Source organism: Anomaloglossus baeobatrachus, chromosome 12, assembly GCF_048569485.1.
Source record: "Anomaloglossus baeobatrachus isolate aAnoBae1 chromosome 12, aAnoBae1.hap1, whole genome shotgun sequence".
In the NCBI taxonomy this organism is placed as follows: domain Eukaryota; kingdom Metazoa; phylum Chordata; class Amphibia; order Anura; family Aromobatidae; genus Anomaloglossus; species Anomaloglossus baeobatrachus.
In genome coordinates, this window is record NC_134364.1 from 21,493,189 (window position 1) to 21,511,483 (window position 18,295).

The following is an 18,295-nucleotide window of genomic DNA, read 5'->3' on the forward strand; positions in this document are numbered from 1 at the left end:
ATACCCCGGATGGGGATGCCATGGTAAACGACCTTATCTCAGCCATCAATAGGCTGTTGGATATTTCTCCCCCAGCCCCTTCAGCAGAAGAGGCGGCTGCGGAGCAGGAAAAGTTTCGTTTCGTTTCCTTTATCCCAAGCGTAAATTGAGTGCTTTGTTAGATCATTCTGACTTCAGAGAATCAATCCAGAAGCACGACGCTCACCCAGAAAGGCGTTTCTCTAAACGATCTAAAGATACGCGTTTCCCTTTCCCCCCTGAGGTGGTCAAGCGCTGGACACAGTGTCCAAAGGTAGACCCCCCGATTTCCAAACTTGCAGCTAGATCCATAGTTGCAGTGGAGGATGGCGCTTCACTTAAAGATGCCAATGACAGACAGATGGACCTTTGGTTAAAATCTGTCTATGAAGCTATAGGCGCGTCGTTTGCTCCGGCATTCGCAGCCGTATGGGCACTCCAGGCTATTTCAGCTGGCTTAGCAAAAGTGGATGCTATCATGCATCCAGCAGTGCCGCAAGTGGCGCACCTTACCACGCAGATGTCGGCATTTGCGTCTTACGCTATCAATGCGGTCCTAGAATCTACCAGTCGCACCTCAATGGCGTCCGCCAATTCGGTAGTTTTGCGCAGAGCCTTGTGGTTAAAGGACTGGAAAGCAGATGCTGGTTCCAAAAAATGTTTAACCAGTTTGCCTTTGTCTAGAGATAGACTGTTTGGCGAGCCATTGGCTGACATCATTAAGCAGTCCAAGGGTAAAGACTCCTCTTTACCACAACCCAGAACATCCAAACCTCAGCAGAAAAAGTGGCAGCAGAGGTTTCAGTCCTTTCGAGGTTCGGGCAAGACACCATTTACCTCGTCCAAAGGGACTCAGAGGACGCAAAGAAACTCAGATTCGTGGCGGACTCACACACGCCCCAAGAAAGCGAATGGAGGTACCGCTTCCAAAGCGGCTACCTCATGACTCCCAGCCCCCCCCCTCCGCATCGCCGGTCGGGGGCAGGCTCTCCCGCTTTTCCGGCATTTGGATGTCACAGGTCAAAGACCGGTGGGTGACGGACATTTTGTCGCGCGGGTACAGAATCGAGTTCAATTCTCGTCCTCCAGCTCGGTTCTTCAGAACCTCCCCACGTCCAGACCGAGCAGATGCTCTGCTGCAGGCGGTGGATTCCCTAAAAGCGGAAGGAGTGGTTATCCCAGTCCCTCCTCAGGAACAAGGGCAAGGATTTTACTCCAATCTCTTTGTGGTTCCAAAAAAGGACGGCTCGTTCCGTCCTGTTCTGGACCTAAAACGGCTCAACAAACATGTGCATGCCAGGAGGTTCCGGATGGAAACCCTCCGCTCTGTCATTGCCTCAATGTCCAGAGGAGATTTCCTTGCCTCAATAGACATCAAAGATGCTTATCTCCACGTGCCAATTGCTACAGAACATCAACGTTTTCTACGTTTTGTGATAGGAGACGACCATTTTCAGTTCGTAGCTCTTCCATTTGGTCTGGCGACAGCCCCACGGGTCTTCACCAAGGTCATGGCGGCGGTGGTAGCAGTCTTGCACTCTCAGGGACACTCGGTGATCCCTTACCTAGACGACTTATTGGTCAAAGCTCCCTCTCAGGAGGCATGTCAGCACAGCCTGAATGCTACGCTGGAGACTCTACAGTCTTTCGGATGGATCATCAACTTTCCAAAGTCGATCCTATCACCGACTCAGTCACTAACGTATCTTGGCATGGAGTTTCATACTCTAGCAGCGATAGTGAAGCTTCCGCTGGACAAGCAGCGGTCACTGCAGACAGGGGTGCAATCTCTTCTGCAGGGCCAGTTGCATCCCTTGCGGCGCCTCATGCATTTCCTAGGGAAGATGGTGGCAGCCATGGAAGCAGTTCCCTTTGCGCAGTTTCATCTGCGCCCACTTCAATGGGACATTCTCCGTCAATGGGACGGGAAGTCAACGTCCCTGGACAGGAAAGTCTCGCTTTCCCAGACGGCCAAAGACTCTCTACAATGGTGGCTCCTTCCCACCTCATTGTCTCAGGGAAGATCCTTCCTGCCCCCATCCTGGGCAGTAGTCACGACAGATGCGAGTCTGTCAGGGTGGGGAGCAGTATTTCTTCACCACAGGGCTCAGGGGACGTGGACTCCGCAGGAGTCCACCCTTCAGATCAATGTTCTGGAGATCAGAGCAGTGTATCTTGCTCTCCTGGCCTTCCAACAGTGGCTGGAAGGAAAGCAGATCCGAATCCAATCGGACAACTCCACAGCGGTGGCATACATCAACCACCAAGGAGGGACGCGCAGTCGGCAAGCCTTCCAAGAAGTCCGGCGCATTCTAATGTGGGTGGAGGACAGAGCATCCACCATATCCGCGGTTCACATCCCAGGCGTAGAAAACTGGGAAGCAGACTTCCTGAGTCGCCAGGGCATGGACGCAGGGGAATGGTCCCTTCACCCGGACGTGTTTCAGGAAATCTGTCGCCGCTGGGGAGTGCCGGACGTCGACCTAATGGCATCCCGGCACAACAACAAGGTCCCGGCATTCATGGCGAGGTCGCGCGATCAAAGAGCTCTGGCGGCAGACGCCTTGGTTCAAGATTGGTCGCAGTTTCAGCTCCCATACGTGTTTCCGCCTCTGGCGCTCTTGCCCAGAGTGCTACGCAAGATCAGATCCGAGTGCAGCCGCGTCATACTCGTCGCTCCAGACTGGCCGAGGAGGTCGTGGTATCCGGATCTGTGGCATCTCACGATCGGTCGACCGTGGTCACTGCCAGACCGACCAGACTTACTGTCTCAAGGGCCGTTTTTCCATCAGAATTCTGCGGCCCTGAACCTGACTGTGTGGCCATTGAGTCCTGGATCCTAGCATCTGCAGGATTATCTCAAGGAGTGATTGCCACAATGAGACAAGCTAGAAAGTCGAATTCTGCTAAGATCTACCACAGAACGTGGAGGATTTTCTTGTCCTGGTGCTCTGCTCAGGGAGTGTCTCCCTGGCCATTTGCATTGCCCAAGTTTCTTTCCTTCCTGCAATCGGGGTTAGAAAAGGGCTTGTCGCTCAGCTCCCTTAAAGGGCAAGTTTCGGCACTATCCGTGTTTTTTCAGAAGCGTCTAGCACGTCTTCCTAAGGTGCGCACGTTCCTGCAGGGGGTCTGTCATATTGTGCCCCCGTACAAGCGACCGTTAGATCCATGGGATCTGAACAGGGTACTAGTTGCTCTCCAGAAGCCGCCCTTCGAGCCTCTGAAGGAAGTTTCCTTTTCTCGGCTGTCGCAGAAAGTGGCGTTTCTTGTTGCGATCACATCGCTTCGGCGAGTGTCTGAGTTGGCAGCTCTGTCATCTAAGGCTCCCTTCCTGGTGTTCCACCAGGACAAGGTTGTGCTGCGCCCCATTCCGGAGTTTCTTCCTAAGGTCGTATCCTCTTTTCATCTTAATCAGGATATTTCCTTGCCTTCTTTTTGTCCTCATCCGGTTCACCGGTATGAAAAGGCCTTACGTTTGCTAGATCTGGTGAGAGCACTCAGAATCTACATTTCCCGCACGGCGCCCATACGCCGTGCCGATGCACTTTTCGTCCTTGTCGCTGGTCCGCGCAAGGGGTTGCAGGCTTCTAAAGCCACCCTGGCTCGATGGATCAAAGAACCAATTCTAGAGGCCTACCGTTCTGCGGGGCTTCCGGTTCCTTCAGGGCTAAAAGCCCACTCTACCAGAGCCGTGGGTGCGTCCTGGGCATTACGTCACCAGGCTTCGGCTCAACAGGTGTGCCAGGCAGCTACCTGGTCCAGTCTGCACACTTTCACCAAGCATTATCAGGTGCATACCTATGCTTCGGCGGATGCCAGCTTAGGTAGAAGAGTCCTGCAGGCGGCAGTGACACCCCCGTAGGGGAGGGCTGTTTTGCAGCTCTAACATGAGGTATTTATTTACCCACCCAGGGACAGCTTTTGGACGTCCCAATCGTCTGGGTCTCCCAATAGAGCGCTGAAGAAGAAGGGAATTTTGTTACTTACCGTAAATTCCTTTTCTTCTAGCTCTTATTGGGAGACCCAGCACCCGCCCTGTTGTCCTTCGGGATGTTTTTTTGTTGTTTGCGGGTACACATGTTGTTCATGTTGAACGGTTTTTCAGTTCTCCGATGTTATTCGGAGTTAATTTGTTTAAACCAGTTATTGGCTTCCTCCTTCTTGCTTTGGCACTAAAACTGGAGAACCCGTGATGCCACGGGGGGGTATAGCCAGAGGGGGAGGGGCCTTGCACTTTTAATGTAGTGCTTTGTGTGGCCTCCAGAGGGCAGTAGCTATACCCCAATCGTCTGGGTCTCCCAATAAGAGCTAGAAGAAAAGGAATTTACGGTAAGTAACAAAATTCCCTTCGTCCCTTCCCCTCTGACGTTGTTAAGGGTTGGGCTCAGTGTCCCAAGGTGCCCCTCCAGTCTCTTGACTGGCGGCTAGGTCAGTAGTAGCAGTGGCTGACGGTTCAACGCTCAAGAAAGCCACGGACAGGCAGAGCTCCTAATGAGATCCATCTATGAAGCCATAGGCGTGTCCGTTGCCCCAGCCTTTGCAGCAGTGTGGGCACTCCAGGCTATCTCAGCTGCTCGGTCTGAGATTAATGCGGTCATACTCTGCTCCGCAATTAGCGTCTTTGACGTCTCAGGCGTCGGTATTTTCATCCTCCGCCGTGCATGCTGTCCTGGACTCGGCTAGCCGTACAGCGGTAGCATCCGCCACTCCGGTGGCAGTCCGCAGGGCCATGTGGCTACGCGAATGGAAGGCAGTTTCTGCTTCCAAGAAGCTCTTGTCCGGTTTGCTTTTTTCTGGCGACCGATTGTTTGGCGAACAATTGGATGAAACGATTGAGCAGTCCAAGGGAAAGGACTCGTGCTTACCCAGCCCAAACCAAAGAGACCTCAGCACCCTCAGCTAGGTCCCAATCCTCATCGTCCAACGGCCCACAGAAGAGCCAGAGAACCTCTTCTGCATGGCGGTCCAGGTCAGGGGAGCGGTCCCCACATGTCCAAGACCGATGGATGAGACATTCTGTCTTACGGTTACAGGGTAGAGCTCAGTTCTCGTCCTCCGACTCGTTTCTTCAGAGCATCTCCGCCCCCCGAGCGAGCCGATGCACGTTTTCAGGCGGTGAACACTCTGACGGCAGGAGGAGTTGCGATCCCCGTTCCCCTTCAAGAACGTAGTCGCGGTTTTTACTCCAGCTTGTTCGTGGTACCAAGATAGGACGGATCACTCCGCCCCGTTCTGGACTTCACACTGCTCAACAGACAGAGAACCTGACGGTTCCGGATGGAATCTCTCCGCTTTGTCATCGCCTCGATGGCCCAAGGAGACTTCCTAGCATCAATCGACATCAGGGATGCTTATCTCCATGTGCCGATTGCACCAGAGCATAAACGCTTCCTGCGTTTCGCCATCAGGTCGAGTCTTCACCAAAGTCATGGCAACAGTGGTGCCGGTCCTACACTCTCATGCCTCGGGATGGAGTTTCATACTCTCTCAGCGATAGTGAAGCTTTCGCTGCATAAACAGCGCTCACTACAGACAGGGGTGCACTCTCTCCTTCGGACCCAGTCACACCCCTTAAGGCGCCTCATACACTTCCTAAGGAAGATGGTGGCAGCAATGGAGGCAGTTCCCTTGCGCAGATTCGTCTGCGTCCGCTTCTATCGGACACCGCAAATGGGACAGGAGGTCGACGTCCCTAAACAAGAACGCCTCTATTTCCCTTGCAAATCTTTCCGGCCCCAGCCGGGGCTGTGGTCACGACGGACGCGAGTCTGTCAGGGTGGGGAGCGGTCTTCCTCCGCCACAGGACTCAGGGAACCTGGACTCCGACAGAGTCTCCCCTTCAGATCAATGTTCTGGAGATAAGGGCAGTGTCTCTAGCCCTAAAGGTGTTCCAGCGGTGGCTGGAAGGCAGGCAGATCCGAATTCAGTCAGACAACGCCACGGCGGTTGCGTACATCAACCACCAGGGGATTTCTCAGTCGCCAGGGCATGGAAGCAGGGGAATGGTCTCTTCACCCGGACGTGTTTCTAGAGATCTGTTGCCGCTGGGGAACACCGGACGTCGATCTAATGGCGTCTCGGCACAACAACAAAGTCCCGGCATTCATGGCTCGGTCCAAGGATCACAGAGCTCTGGCGGCCGACACGTTAGTTCAGGACTGGTCGCAGTTTCGACTTATGTATTCCTCCTCTGGCTCTACTGCCCAGAGGGTTACGCAAGATCAGGTCAGACTGCCGCCGCACCATCCTCGTCGCTCCAGACTAGCCGAGGAGATCGTGGTACCCGGAGCTGTGGCACCTCACGGTGGGTCAACCGTGGGCACTCCCAGACCGACCAGACTTGCTGTCTCAAGGGCCTTTTTTCCATCTGAATACTGCGGCCCTCATCCTGATGGTGTGGCCATTGAGCCCTGGCCCCTAGCGTCATCAGGGTTATCTCAAGATGTCATCGCCACCATGAGACAGCCAAGGAAACCAACGTCCGCCGAGATTTAGCCCAGGACTTGGAGGATCTTCTTATCCTGGTGCTCTGATCAGGGTTTTACTCCCTGGCCGTTTGCCTTGTCCACTTTTCCTTCTTTCTTTCACTTCAATCCGGAATGGACAAGGGCTTGTCTCGGCTCTCTCAAGGGACAAGTATCGGCGCTTTCCGTGTTTTTTCAAACGCGTCTAGCCAGGCTTCCGCAGGTCCGCACGTTCCTGCAGGGGGGTTGACCACATAGTCCCATATTACGAGCGTCCGTTCGCACCCTGGGATCTTAACAGGGTGCTGACGACTCTTCAGAAGCCATCTTTCGAGCCGATGCGGGAGGTCTCTCTACCTCGCCCTTCGCAGAAGGTGGCCTTCCTAGTGGCAGTCACATCACTCAGGAGAGTGTCTGAGCTAGCAGCACTATCATGCAGAGCCCCCTTCCTGGTGTTCACCAGGATAAGGGGTTCTGCGTCCGGTCCCGGACTTTCTCCCTAAGGTATCCCCGTTTTCATCTCAAGCAGGATATCTGCTTACCCTTGGGCCCTCATCCAGTTCACCAATGTGAAAAGGATTTGCATTTATTAGATCTGGTGAGAGCACTCCGGCTCTACATTTCTCGCACGGCGCCCCGGCGCCGGTCGGATGCGCTCTTTGTCCTTGTCGCGGGCCAGAGTAAGGGATTTCAGGTTTTCAAGTCCACCTTGGCTCGGTAGATCAAGGAACCGATTGTTGAAGCCTACCGTTCTTGTGGGCTTCCAATTCCTGCAGGGCTGTAAGCCCATTCTACCAGAGCCGTCGTGTCCTGGGCATTGCGGCACCAGGCTACGGCTCAGCAGGTGTGTCAGGCGGCTACCTGGTCGAGTCTGCACACTTTCACGAAACACTATCAGGTACATGCCTCTGCTTCGGCAGATGCCAGCCTAGGTAGGCGACTCCTTCAGGCGGCAGTTGCCCACCTATAAGAGGGGGTCGTTTTCGGCTCTTTTTATCGAGGTATTCTTTTACCCACCCAGGGATTGCTTTTGGACATCCCAATTGTCTGGGTCTCCCAATGGAGCGACAAAGAAGAAGGGAATTTTGTTTACTTACCGTAAATTCCTTTTCTTCTAGCTCCTATTGGGAGACCCAGCGCCCGCCCCTGTTCCCTTCGGGCTGTTGTTCTTTTGTGTACACATGTTGTTCATGTTGAATTGTTCTTTTGGTTCATGGTTTCAGTTCTCCGAACATCCTTCGGATTGAATTTACCTTAGACCAATTTATAAGTTCCTCCTTCCTGCTTTGGCACCAAAACTGATGAGCCCGTGATGCACGGGAGGGTGTATAGCAGAGGGGAGGGGTTACACTTTTTAAAGTGTAATACTTTGTGTGGCCTCCGGAGGCAGAAGCTATACACCCAATTGTCTGGGTCTCCCAATAGGAGCTAGAAGAAAAGGAATTTACGGTAAGTAAACAAAATTCCCTTCATTATTATTATTATTATTATTATTATTATTATTTTAGTTTTATTTTTGGCCAATGTCTTGGCATATTAACTTAAAAATCATCATTTTTGATATTTCAGATATTGAACTTCCCAATGAGCAGGCCAGGCTAGATATTCTGAAGATTCACGCGGGTCCCATCACTAAACACGGAGAGATAGGTAATTATCACTTAGAGCAGGACCACGAAAGAGCCTTAATTACGCTCCAGCGCCGCCGCTACTATGGATCTCCTGTCGGTGATGTGACTGTTGCAGCCAATCACTAGCATCCTTTGGCAATCTGACCACTGAGGCCAGTGATTGGCTGGAGCGTGATAAATTCCAGGACTGACGGGAGCCACCATTGCTGTCACACAGGGCTTTAGGGGTAATTGATGAGAGCTCTTCCTACTTTTGGGGAAGACTTTGTAAATTCATGGAATACCATTTTGAAGGTTTAATATCACTCGTACACGTTATTTAAAGGGCTTGTCCACTAGACTCTTCTTAATGCTGGGATAGGCCATCAATGTGTCATTGGTGTGGGTACCCGTCCTGGCACCTCTGCCCGTTGGTGCTGGCAGCAATCAATGTTCTCAGGTGCTACCGGACACAATGGTTGCTGCTGGTACTCCAAAACCATCCCCAATTCGTATGAGTAGGGGGTGGGTCTGTAATATTTGATCATGGTCACTACAGGTTTGACGAAGCTTCCTGTGTTCTGGGAGCATCGGAGAACTTCCAGCCGAGTCCAGAAAGAGCTGATCGGCAGGAGAATATTGTTGCACCCCCGCCGATCACATGTTGATGCGCTTATCCATAGGATAGACCATCCATAAGATTAAAAAAATAGTTCCCAGCCCCTTTTAAGCTGAACATATTGACAGACGCTAATGGCTTTACTGTGATTTTTATTTTAGATTATGAAGCTATTGTGAAGCTTTCCGATGGGTTTAATGGAGCAGATTTGAGGAATGTCTGCACTGAAGCTGGTAAGAAACCGCAGAAGACGAGGGTTAATTCTCATTTTATTGTATTATATTGAAAGATGTGTAAACTATTTTATATAGGAAAATGCATCTATCGATCTGTCCTTGTAGAGCAGGGGTCTCAAACACGCGGCCCGCGGGCCGCATGCGGCCCTTTAGGTGGCTTCTTGCGGCCCGCAGGCCCGTGAAGATGGCGACCGGTGCAGGGGCCGCAGCTGTCAGTTATTTATTTCAGCCTACAGTTTTGTGTTTGCCGCGCACAGTGAAGTTCTCGCTGCAGAACGCAATAACAGCCGCCTGCCAATCAGAGGCAAGCACCTGCTGCATATGACCTCAGTTGCTTGCCTGTGATTGGCCAGTGGCTGTTGTGCAGTGAGAACTGCTCTGCACGCGCCGGCCGAACGTTCAGCGATGACAGCAGCTGTGATCATTACCTGGTCCACGTGCCTGCGTGCCGCTGACAGCAGGTTTGAAGAATGTTTTCGTGTTGCTGGCTGAGGCTGCAGTCTGTGTGTGTGTGTGTCTGTGTCTCATGCCGTGTGTGTGGTTCTGTTGCTGGCTGAGGCTGCACTGTGTGTGTGTGGTAGCTGAGGCTTCACAGAGTCCACGTGCCTGCATGCCGCTGACAGCAGGTGAGAAGAATGTTTTCATGTGTGTGTTAGCTGAGGCTGCACAGGGTGGGGGGGGGATGTGTGTTAGCTGAGGCTGCACAGGGTGGGGGGGGGATGTGTGTTAGCTGAGGCTGCACAGGGTGGGGGGGGGATGTGTGTTAGCTGAGGCTGCACAGGGTGGGGGGGGGATGTGTGTTAGCTGAGGCTGCACAGGGTGGGGGGGGGATGTGTGTTAGCTGAGGCTGCACAGGGTGGGGGGGGGATGTGTGTTAGCTGAGGCTGCACAGGGTGGGGGGGGGATGTGTGTTAGCTGAGGCTGCACAGGGTGGGGGGGGGATGTGTGTTAGCTGAGGCTGCACAGGGTGGGGGGGGGATGTGTGTTAGCTGAGGCTGCACAGGGTGGGGGGGGATGTGTGTTAGCTGAGGCTGCACAGGGTGGGGGGGGGATGTGTGTTAGCTGAGGCTGCACAGGGTGGGGGGGGATGTGTGTTAGCTGAGGCTGCACAGGGTGGGGGGGGATGTGTGTTAGCTGAGGCTGCACAGGGTGGGGGGGGGGATGTGTGTTAGCTGAGGCTGCACAGGGTGGGGGGGGGGATGTGTGTTAGCTGAGGCTGCACAGGGTGGGGGGGGGATGTGTGTTAGCTGAGGCTGCACAGGGTGGGGGGGGGATGTGTGTTAGCTGAGGCTGCACAGGGTGGGGGGGGGATGTGTGTTAGCTGAGGCTGCACAGGGTGGGGGGGGGATGTGTGTTAGCTGAGGCTGCACAGGGTGGGGGGGGGATGTGTGTTAGCTGAGGCTGCACAGGGTGGGGGGGGGATGTGTGTTAGCTGAGGCTGCACAGGGTGGGGGGGGGATGTGTGTTAGCTGAGGCTGCACAGGGTGGGGGGGGGATGTGTGTTAGCTGAGGCTGCACAGGGTGGGGGGGGGGATGTGTGTTAGCTGAGGCTGCACAGGGTGGGGGGGGGGATGTGTGTTAGCTGAGGCTGCACAGGGTGGGGGGGGGATGTGTGTTAGCTGAGGCTGCACAGGGTGGGGGGGGGATGTGTGTTAGCTGAGGCTGCACAGGGTGGGGGGGGGATGTGTGTTAGCTGAGGCTGCACAGGGTGGGGGGGGGATGTGTGTTAGCTGAGGCTGCACAGGGTGGGGGGGGGATGTGTGTTAGCTGAGGCTGCACAGGGTGGGGGGGGGATGTGTGTTAGCTGAGGCTGCACAGGGTGGGGGGGGGATGTGTGTTAGCTGAGGCTGCACAGGGTGGGGGGGGGATGTGTGTTAGCTGAGGCTGCACAGGGTGGGGGGGGGATGTGTGTTAGCTGAGGCTGCACAGGGTGGGGGGGGGATGTGTGTTAGCTGAGGCTGCACAGGGTGGGGGGGGGATGTGTGTTAGCTGAGGCTGCACAGGGTGGGGGGGGGATGTGTGTTAGCTGAGGCTGCACAGGGTGGGGGGGGGATGTGTGTTAGCTGAGGCTGCACAGGGTGGGGGGGGGATGTGTGTTAGCTGAGGCTGCACAGGGTGGGGGGGGGATGTGTGTTAGCTGAGGCTGCACAGGGTGGGGGGGGGATGTGTGTTAGCTGAGGCTGCACAGGGTGGGGGGGGGATGTGTGTTAGCTGAGGCTGCACAGGGTGGGGGGGGGATGTGTGTTAGCTGAGGCTGCACAGGGTGGGGGGGGGATGTGTGTTAGCTGAGGCTGCACAGGGTGGGGGGGGGATGTGTGTTAGCTGAGGCTGCACAGGGTGGGGGGGGGATGTGTGTTAGCTGAGGCTGCACAGGGTGGGGGGGGGATGTGTGTTAGCTGAGGCTGCACAGGGTGGGGGGGGGATGTGTGTTAGCTGAGGCTGCACAGGGTGGGGGGGGGATGTGTGTTAGCTGAGGCTGCACAGGGTGGGGGGGGGATGTGTGTTAGCTGAGGCTGCACAGGGTGGGGGGGGGATGTGTGTTAGCTGAGGCTGCACAGGGTGGGGGGGGGGATGTGTGTTAGCTGAGGCTGCACAGGGTGGGGGGGGGATGTGTGTTAGCTGAGGCTGCACAGGGTGGGGGGGGGATGTGTGTTAGCTGAGGCTGCACAGGGTGGGGGGGGGATGTGTGTTAGCTGAGGCTGCACAGGGTGGGGGGGGGATGTGTGTTAGCTGAGGCTGCACAGGGTGGGGGGGGGATGTGTGTTAGCTGAGGCTGCACAGGGTGGGGGGGGGATGTGTGTTAGCTGAGGCTGCACAGGGTGGGGGGGGGATGTGTGTTAGCTGAGGCTGCACAGGGTGGGGGGGGGATGTGTGTTAGCTGAGGCTGCACAGGGTGGGGGGGGGATGTGTGTTAGCTGAGGCTGCACAGGGTGGGGGGGGGATGTGTGTTAGCTGAGGCTGCACAGGGTGGGGGGGGGATGTGTGTTAGCTGAGGCTGCACAGGGTGGGGGGGGGATGTGTGTTAGCTGAGGCTGCACAGGGTGGGGGGGGGATGTGTGTTAGCTGAGGCTGCACAGGGTGGGGGGGGGATGTGTGTTAGCTGAGGCTGCACAGGGTGGGGGGGGGATGTGTGTTAGCTGAGGCTGCACAGGGTGGGGGGGGGATGTGTGTTAGCTGAGGCTGCACAGGGTGGGGGGGGGATGTGTGTTAGCTGAGGCTGCACAGGGTGGGGGGGGGATGTGTGTTAGCTGAGGCTGCACAGGGTGGGGGGGGGATGTGTGTTAGCTGAGGCTGCACAGGGTGGGGGGGGGATGTGTGTTAGCTGAGGCTGCACAGGGTGGGGGGGGATGTGTGTTAGCTGAGGCTGCACAGGGTGGTGGGGGATGTGTGTTAGCTGAGGCTGCACAGGGTGGTGGGGGATGTGTGTTAGCTGAGGCTGCACAGGGTGGTGGGGGATGTGTGTTAGCTGAGGCTGCACAGGGTGGTGGGGGATGTGTGTTAGCTGAGGCTGCACAGGGTGGTGGGGGATGTGTGTTAGCTGAGGCTGCACAGGGTGGGGGGGGGATGTGTGTTAGCTGAGGCTGCACAGGGTGGTGGGGGATGTGTGTTAGCTGAGGCTGCACAGGGTGGTGGGGGATGTGTGTTAGCTGAGGCTGCACAGGGTGGTGGGGGATGTGTGTTAGCTGAGGCTGCACAGGGTGGTGGGGGATGTGTGTTAGCTGAGGCTGCACAGGGTGGTGGGGGATGTGTGTTAGCTGAGGCTGCACAGGGTGGTGGGGGATGTGTGTTAGCTGAGGCTGCACAGGGTGGTGGGGGATGTGTGTTAGCTGAGGCTGCACAGGGTGGTGGGGGATGTGTGTTAGCTGAGGCTGCACAGGGTGGTGGGGGATGTGTGTTAGCTGAGGCTGCACAGGGTGGTGGGGGATGTGTGTTAGCTGAGGCTGCACAGGGTGGGGGGGGGATGTGTGTTAGCTGAGGCTGCACAGGGTGGTGGGGGATGTGTGTTAGCTGAGGCTGCACAGGGTGGTGGGGGATGTGTGTTAGCTGAGGCTGCACAGGGTGGTGGGGGATGTGTGTTAGCTGAGGCTGCACAGGGTGGTGGGGGATGTGTGTTAGCTGAGGCTGCACAGGGTGGTGGGGGATGTGTGTTAGCTGAGGCTGCACAGGGTGGTGGGGGATGTGTGTTAGCTGAGGCTGCACAGGGTGGTGGGGGATGTGTGTTAGCTGAGGCTGCACAGGGTGGTGGGGGATGTGTGTTAGCTGAGGCTGCACAGGGTGGTGGGGGATGTGTGTTAGCTGAGGCTGCACAGGGTGGTGGGGGATGTGTGTTAGCTGAGGCTGCACAGGGTGGTGGGGGATGTGTGTTAGCTGAGGCTGCACAGGGTGGTGGGGGATGTGTGTTAGCTGAGGCTGCACAGGGTGGTGGGGGATGTGTGTTAGCTGAGGCTGCACAGGGTGGTGGGGGATGTGTGTTAGCTGAGGCTGCACAGGGTGGGGGGGGATGTGTGTTAGCTGAGGCTGCACAGGGTGGGGGGGGGGGGATGTGTGTTAGCTGAGGCTGCACAGGGTGGGGGGGGGATGTGTGTGTGTGTGTTAGCTGAGGCACATTGCTACAAGGGGACAAGGATGCACACATTTTTACAGAATGGGAAACAAGATGGGGCACATTACTACAAGATGTTGGCCAAAATTACTATGCGGTGGTTATTGTAAAACTGTATTACTTACAAAAAGGGGAAAAAATGTAAAAAAAAAAGTGTGTATGTATGTATATATGTACATACATATATACACACACTACACCTTTGTTATAATGGACAAATGAAAAATGTTCAAAAACAGTGATTCAATGGTGTATAGAAAGAAAAAATGGTACCACTACCAATGTCACTTTGTCCTGAAAGGAATGCGGCCCCTCAAATTATTTTTTTCCTGTGTGCGGCCCATACACCCAGCCGAGTTTGAGACCCCTGTTGTAGAGTATTTGCTAGTGCACTGTGAAGCAGCTGGCGAGGACTTTAACGGGAACCTGTCATGTGCAATATGCACCCAGAACCACGGGCTGTTCTGGGTACATACTGCTAATCCCTGCCTATCAGTCCCTGTATACACTAGCATAGATAAAGGGATCTTTAGAAAAAGATCTTTTATCTTATGCTAATGAGCATAGGGACTAGTCCCAAGGGCGTTTCTCCCCTTAGCTAGTCGGCCCGCATAGTAGCACGCCCACAGGGGTGTACTAAAATTCTATTCAATGCAGCGTCACCAGCGTTTGCTGTGGCCGCGCTTCTGAATCCCGGGCACTTTCGTTCATGCACAGTAGGAATCCGGGTCTACGCGTCCTGGCTTCAGAGAGGTTTACTGTGCATGACGAAGTGCCGGGCATTCAGAAGCGCAGTCTCAGCAAATACAGCTACACGTGGCACCACTGGTGATGCTGAATTGAATAGCATGTTACTACGCCCCTGTGGGGGCGTTTTAACATGCTAAGAGTGCGGACTAGTCGGGGGATATAACACCCTTGGGACTAATCCCTGCGCTCATAAAGGATGTTTAGAAATACTTTTCTTCGGCGCTCCATTGGGAGACCCAGACGATTGGGTGTATAGCTACTGCCGGCCCCGTCACACTAAGCAACATCGCTAGCAACATCGCTGCTAACAAACAACTTTTGTGACGTTGCTAGCGATGTTGCTGTGTGTGACATCCAGCAACAACCGTCGCTTGTTGTTGCTGAATGTCCTGGGCCATTTTTTAGTTGTTGCTGTCCCGCTGTGAAGCACAGATCGCTGTGTATGACAGCGAGACAGCAACAACTAAATGTGCAGGCAGCAGGAGCCGGCTTCTGCGGAGGCTGGAAACCACGGTAAACATCGGGTAACCAAGAAGCCCTGTCCTTGGTTACCCGATATTTACCTTTGTTACCAGCCTCAGCCGCTCTCACTGTCAGTGCCGGCTCCTGCTCTGTGCACATGTAGCTGCAGGACACATCGGGTTAATTAACCCGATGTGTGCTGTAACTAGGAGAGCAGGGAGGTAGCGCTCAGTGTGCGCTGCTCCCTGCTCTCTGCACGTGTGGCTGGTCACTGGTTGCTGGTGAGCTCACCAGCAACTCGTGTAGCGACGCTCCAGCGATCCCTGCCAGGTCAGGTTGCTGGTGGGATCGCTGGAGCGTCGCAGTGTGACATCTCACCAGCAACCTCCTAGCAACTTACCAGCGATCCCTATCGTTGTTGGGATCGCTGGTAAGTTGCTTAGTGTGACTGGACCTTTGGGCAGGGATTAGCAGTATACAGAACTGCTCGTGGTTCTGGGTGCATATTGCACCTGACAGGTTCCCTTTAAGTAAAAATACCAGGGGCAGAAGGGCGTTCATACAGCATCTTTTAATGTATACGGGCATGTTGAATGGATATACATTTTTGGGTTTCTTTATTTTTTTTTCCCCCTTTTAGAGGAAAAAAAAAAGTCAAATTGCTTTCTAAAAACAAAACACAATCTACAAGAGGGGACACTTAAGTCGCTTTCACAGTGTTTCGTCCCAACCTCTCGCAAAACAAGCTTCGGACATATGCGCCAATGAGGTCACTGGCTATAATGGTGCAGATGTGAATTTTTGGGGTTTTTTTGTCCATCCACCCCCCCCCCTCCCCCCCGCAAATCTACTCCCCTATGGTACTGCTAGTGCTCTGATTTCATTACTGCCCTATTACAGTATCTTCCTTCTCTTCTGTATCACAGGGATGTTCGCCATTCGGGCAGATCATGACTTTGTCGTCCAGGAGGATTTCATGAAGGCGGTCAGAAAAGTTGCCGATTCCAAAAAGCTGGAGTCTAAATTAGATTATAAGCCTGTCTAATGTAAAAAAAAAAAAGACTGCATGGGTGATCTGTGACTTATGTTAGAGGCTCTTCTGATCCTCTAGGGTATGGTTGTCTATTAAAAAAAAAAAAAAAAGTACATACAACATCGTCAGAATTTAGTAGTTCGATAATTTCCGGAAGAAGTCTGCTACACACAAGGATCTGTCCTAATACAATATTAATATTTTATGCAGTTCTCGCATTGCAAAAAGAAAAACAAAAATGACTTGTTTGTCCGATCACGGCAGCAAAGACGGGAGGTGAAGAAACGACTTAGCAGATTTTAAGAGAGTTACTGTGTTTCGTAAAATATTTTATATCAATTGACTTTTGTCTTTTCTTTCCAAGGTGAATAAACCATGTTTAAATCGGATGTTTTGTCTTTAGTCGAGTGCAGGCATCAGCTTTAAAGGGGCAGTCATATCTTAACCCCTTAACAACCCATGACGTACTGGGTACGTCATGGATCGTGTGCCGGTAAGCCCCACCCCCTGCCGCCGGTGGTGGCGATCCGCGCACATATCAGCTGTTATCAACAGCTGACGTGTGCATGCTAGCCGCGGGTGGAATCGCTTCCACCCGCGGCCATTAACCCCTTACATTTCGCTGCCAAAATCTGGCAGCGATATGTATATGGGCGCCGCCATGACAGTCACTTACCCCGCCCCCGCCAGACGTCACGTGACATGATCACGTGACTTTCGGCGGTTGCCATGGTAGCACAGGGTCATGTGATGACTCCTGTAGCTAACATGACTCACTTCCTCTCAATGCCGGAATACAGCCGGCATTGAAAGTGAAGCAGCAAATCTGCAGTTCTCAGCTCTGTAGCCGAGATGTGCAGATAGTGCAAAGCGATCGGATTGCTGATTGCTATAGCCCCCTAGGGGGACTAGTAAAATAAAAAAAAAAAAAAGTTTTAAATTAAAAAAACCTAAAAGTTCAAATCACCCCCCTTTCACCCCATTGAAAATTAAAAGGTTAAAAAAATAAAAAATACACACATTTGGTATCGCCACATTCAGAATATATCAAAATATAAAATCAATGAATCTGATCAGTAAACGGCGTAGCGGCAAAAAAAAAATTCCAAACGCCAAAATTACGTTTTTTGGTCGCCGCAAATTTTGCGCAAAATGCAATAACGGGCGATCAAAACGTAGTATCTGCGCAAAAATGGTACCGTTAAAAACGTCAGGTCGAGACGCAAAAAATAAGCCATCACTGAGCCTCAGATCCTGAAAAATGAGAACGCTACGGGTTTTGGAAAATGGCGCAAAACGTGCGCCACGTTTTTGGACAAGCTTGTGAATTTTTTTTAACCCCTTAGATACAGGTAAACCTATACATGTTGGTGTCTACAAACTCGCACTGACCTGAGGCATCACATAGATACATCAGTTTTACCATATAGTGAACACCGTGAATAAAATATCCCAAAAACTATTGTGCGATCACACTTTTTTTGCAATTTTTCCGCACTTGGAATTTTTTTGACGTTTTCCAGTACAATATATGGTAAAACTTATGGTTTCATTTAAAAGTACAACTCGTCCCGCAAAAAACAAGCCCTCATATGGCAAGATTGATGGAAAAATAAAAATGTTACGCCTCTTGGAAGAAGGGGAGCAAAAAACAAACGCAAAAACGGAAAGTGCCCGGGGGCTGAAGGGGTTAAAGGTCTTCTTATGTATTAAGAATTATTTTATTTTTGCAAGGTATATGACTTAGTACTGTATATTTAAGATTATAAGACTTTTTTTTCCTCCCAAAAATTTGGGAGGAAAATGAGGGGTGTGTCTTTATAATCTGACTGTACCGGGCGGTGGTGGAGGGGTCATGAGGCAAGGGCTGTGCTGCAGGTGGTGAACCAGGGGGCCGCCATCCTGAAAATGGCAGTACGGACTTCAAATAATGGCGCCTGGAATCGGCGTGTGCGCAGATGGAGCTCTTTTGCTCAAGATCTCATCTGCGCACGCACCGCCTCCAGCTCACTGATTTCGCAACAGCGGAATTAAGGAAAATGGCACCCGGAGGTGGTGTGTGCGCAGATGAGATTGTGAGGGTAGGCCTGGGCTATAAGCCGTTTGTCCAGATGTAATAAGATGATCTGTGTATGTACATAATCAAAATATAGATGTCGTTGCATAATAACCTGTGTCTATATGACAATCGCATAGAAGCTTCAGAATAGGATTCTAAGATGTGTATTCTGCAGTGTGTTAGCAAAGAAAATGAAGACAAAATGAACAATGAAAAAGAGGTATTCATAAATTGGGATTCTGATCTGCCATATATCCTAGGTCATATGAAAAGGCTTGTTAGAAGGCCCCTTGTGACTTTTAGGATTGCTACTTCCCCTAGGTGGCGCTAGAGTTTGTCTCCTTTCCTGGAGAGATAATTTGAAAAATTCCCAGAGGGGCATTGCAGCTAGAAGTCTGCTCACCACTGACAGGCAGACTGGTTTGTCAGGTCTCTGTAAGG

General features: G+C 53.0%; 1 protein-coding gene across 1 annotated transcript in view; it reads left to right on the forward strand.

The window, feature by feature from the left end:
- Positions 1-16,184, forward strand: part of PSMC6 (proteasome 26S subunit, ATPase 6) — a 36,705-nt gene extending 20,521 nt beyond the window's left edge. The window contains exons 12-14 of the mRNA XM_075329673.1: positions 8,052-8,132; positions 8,873-8,944; positions 15,689-16,184. Coding sequence (XP_075185788.1) covers positions 8,052-8,132; positions 8,873-8,944; positions 15,689-15,807 — 272 coding nt within the window. The 3' untranslated portion in view covers positions 15,808-16,184. The remainder of the gene's footprint in view (positions 1-8,051; positions 8,133-8,872; positions 8,945-15,688) is intronic.
- The last annotated feature ends 2,111 nt before the right edge of the window (positions 16,185-18,295 follow it).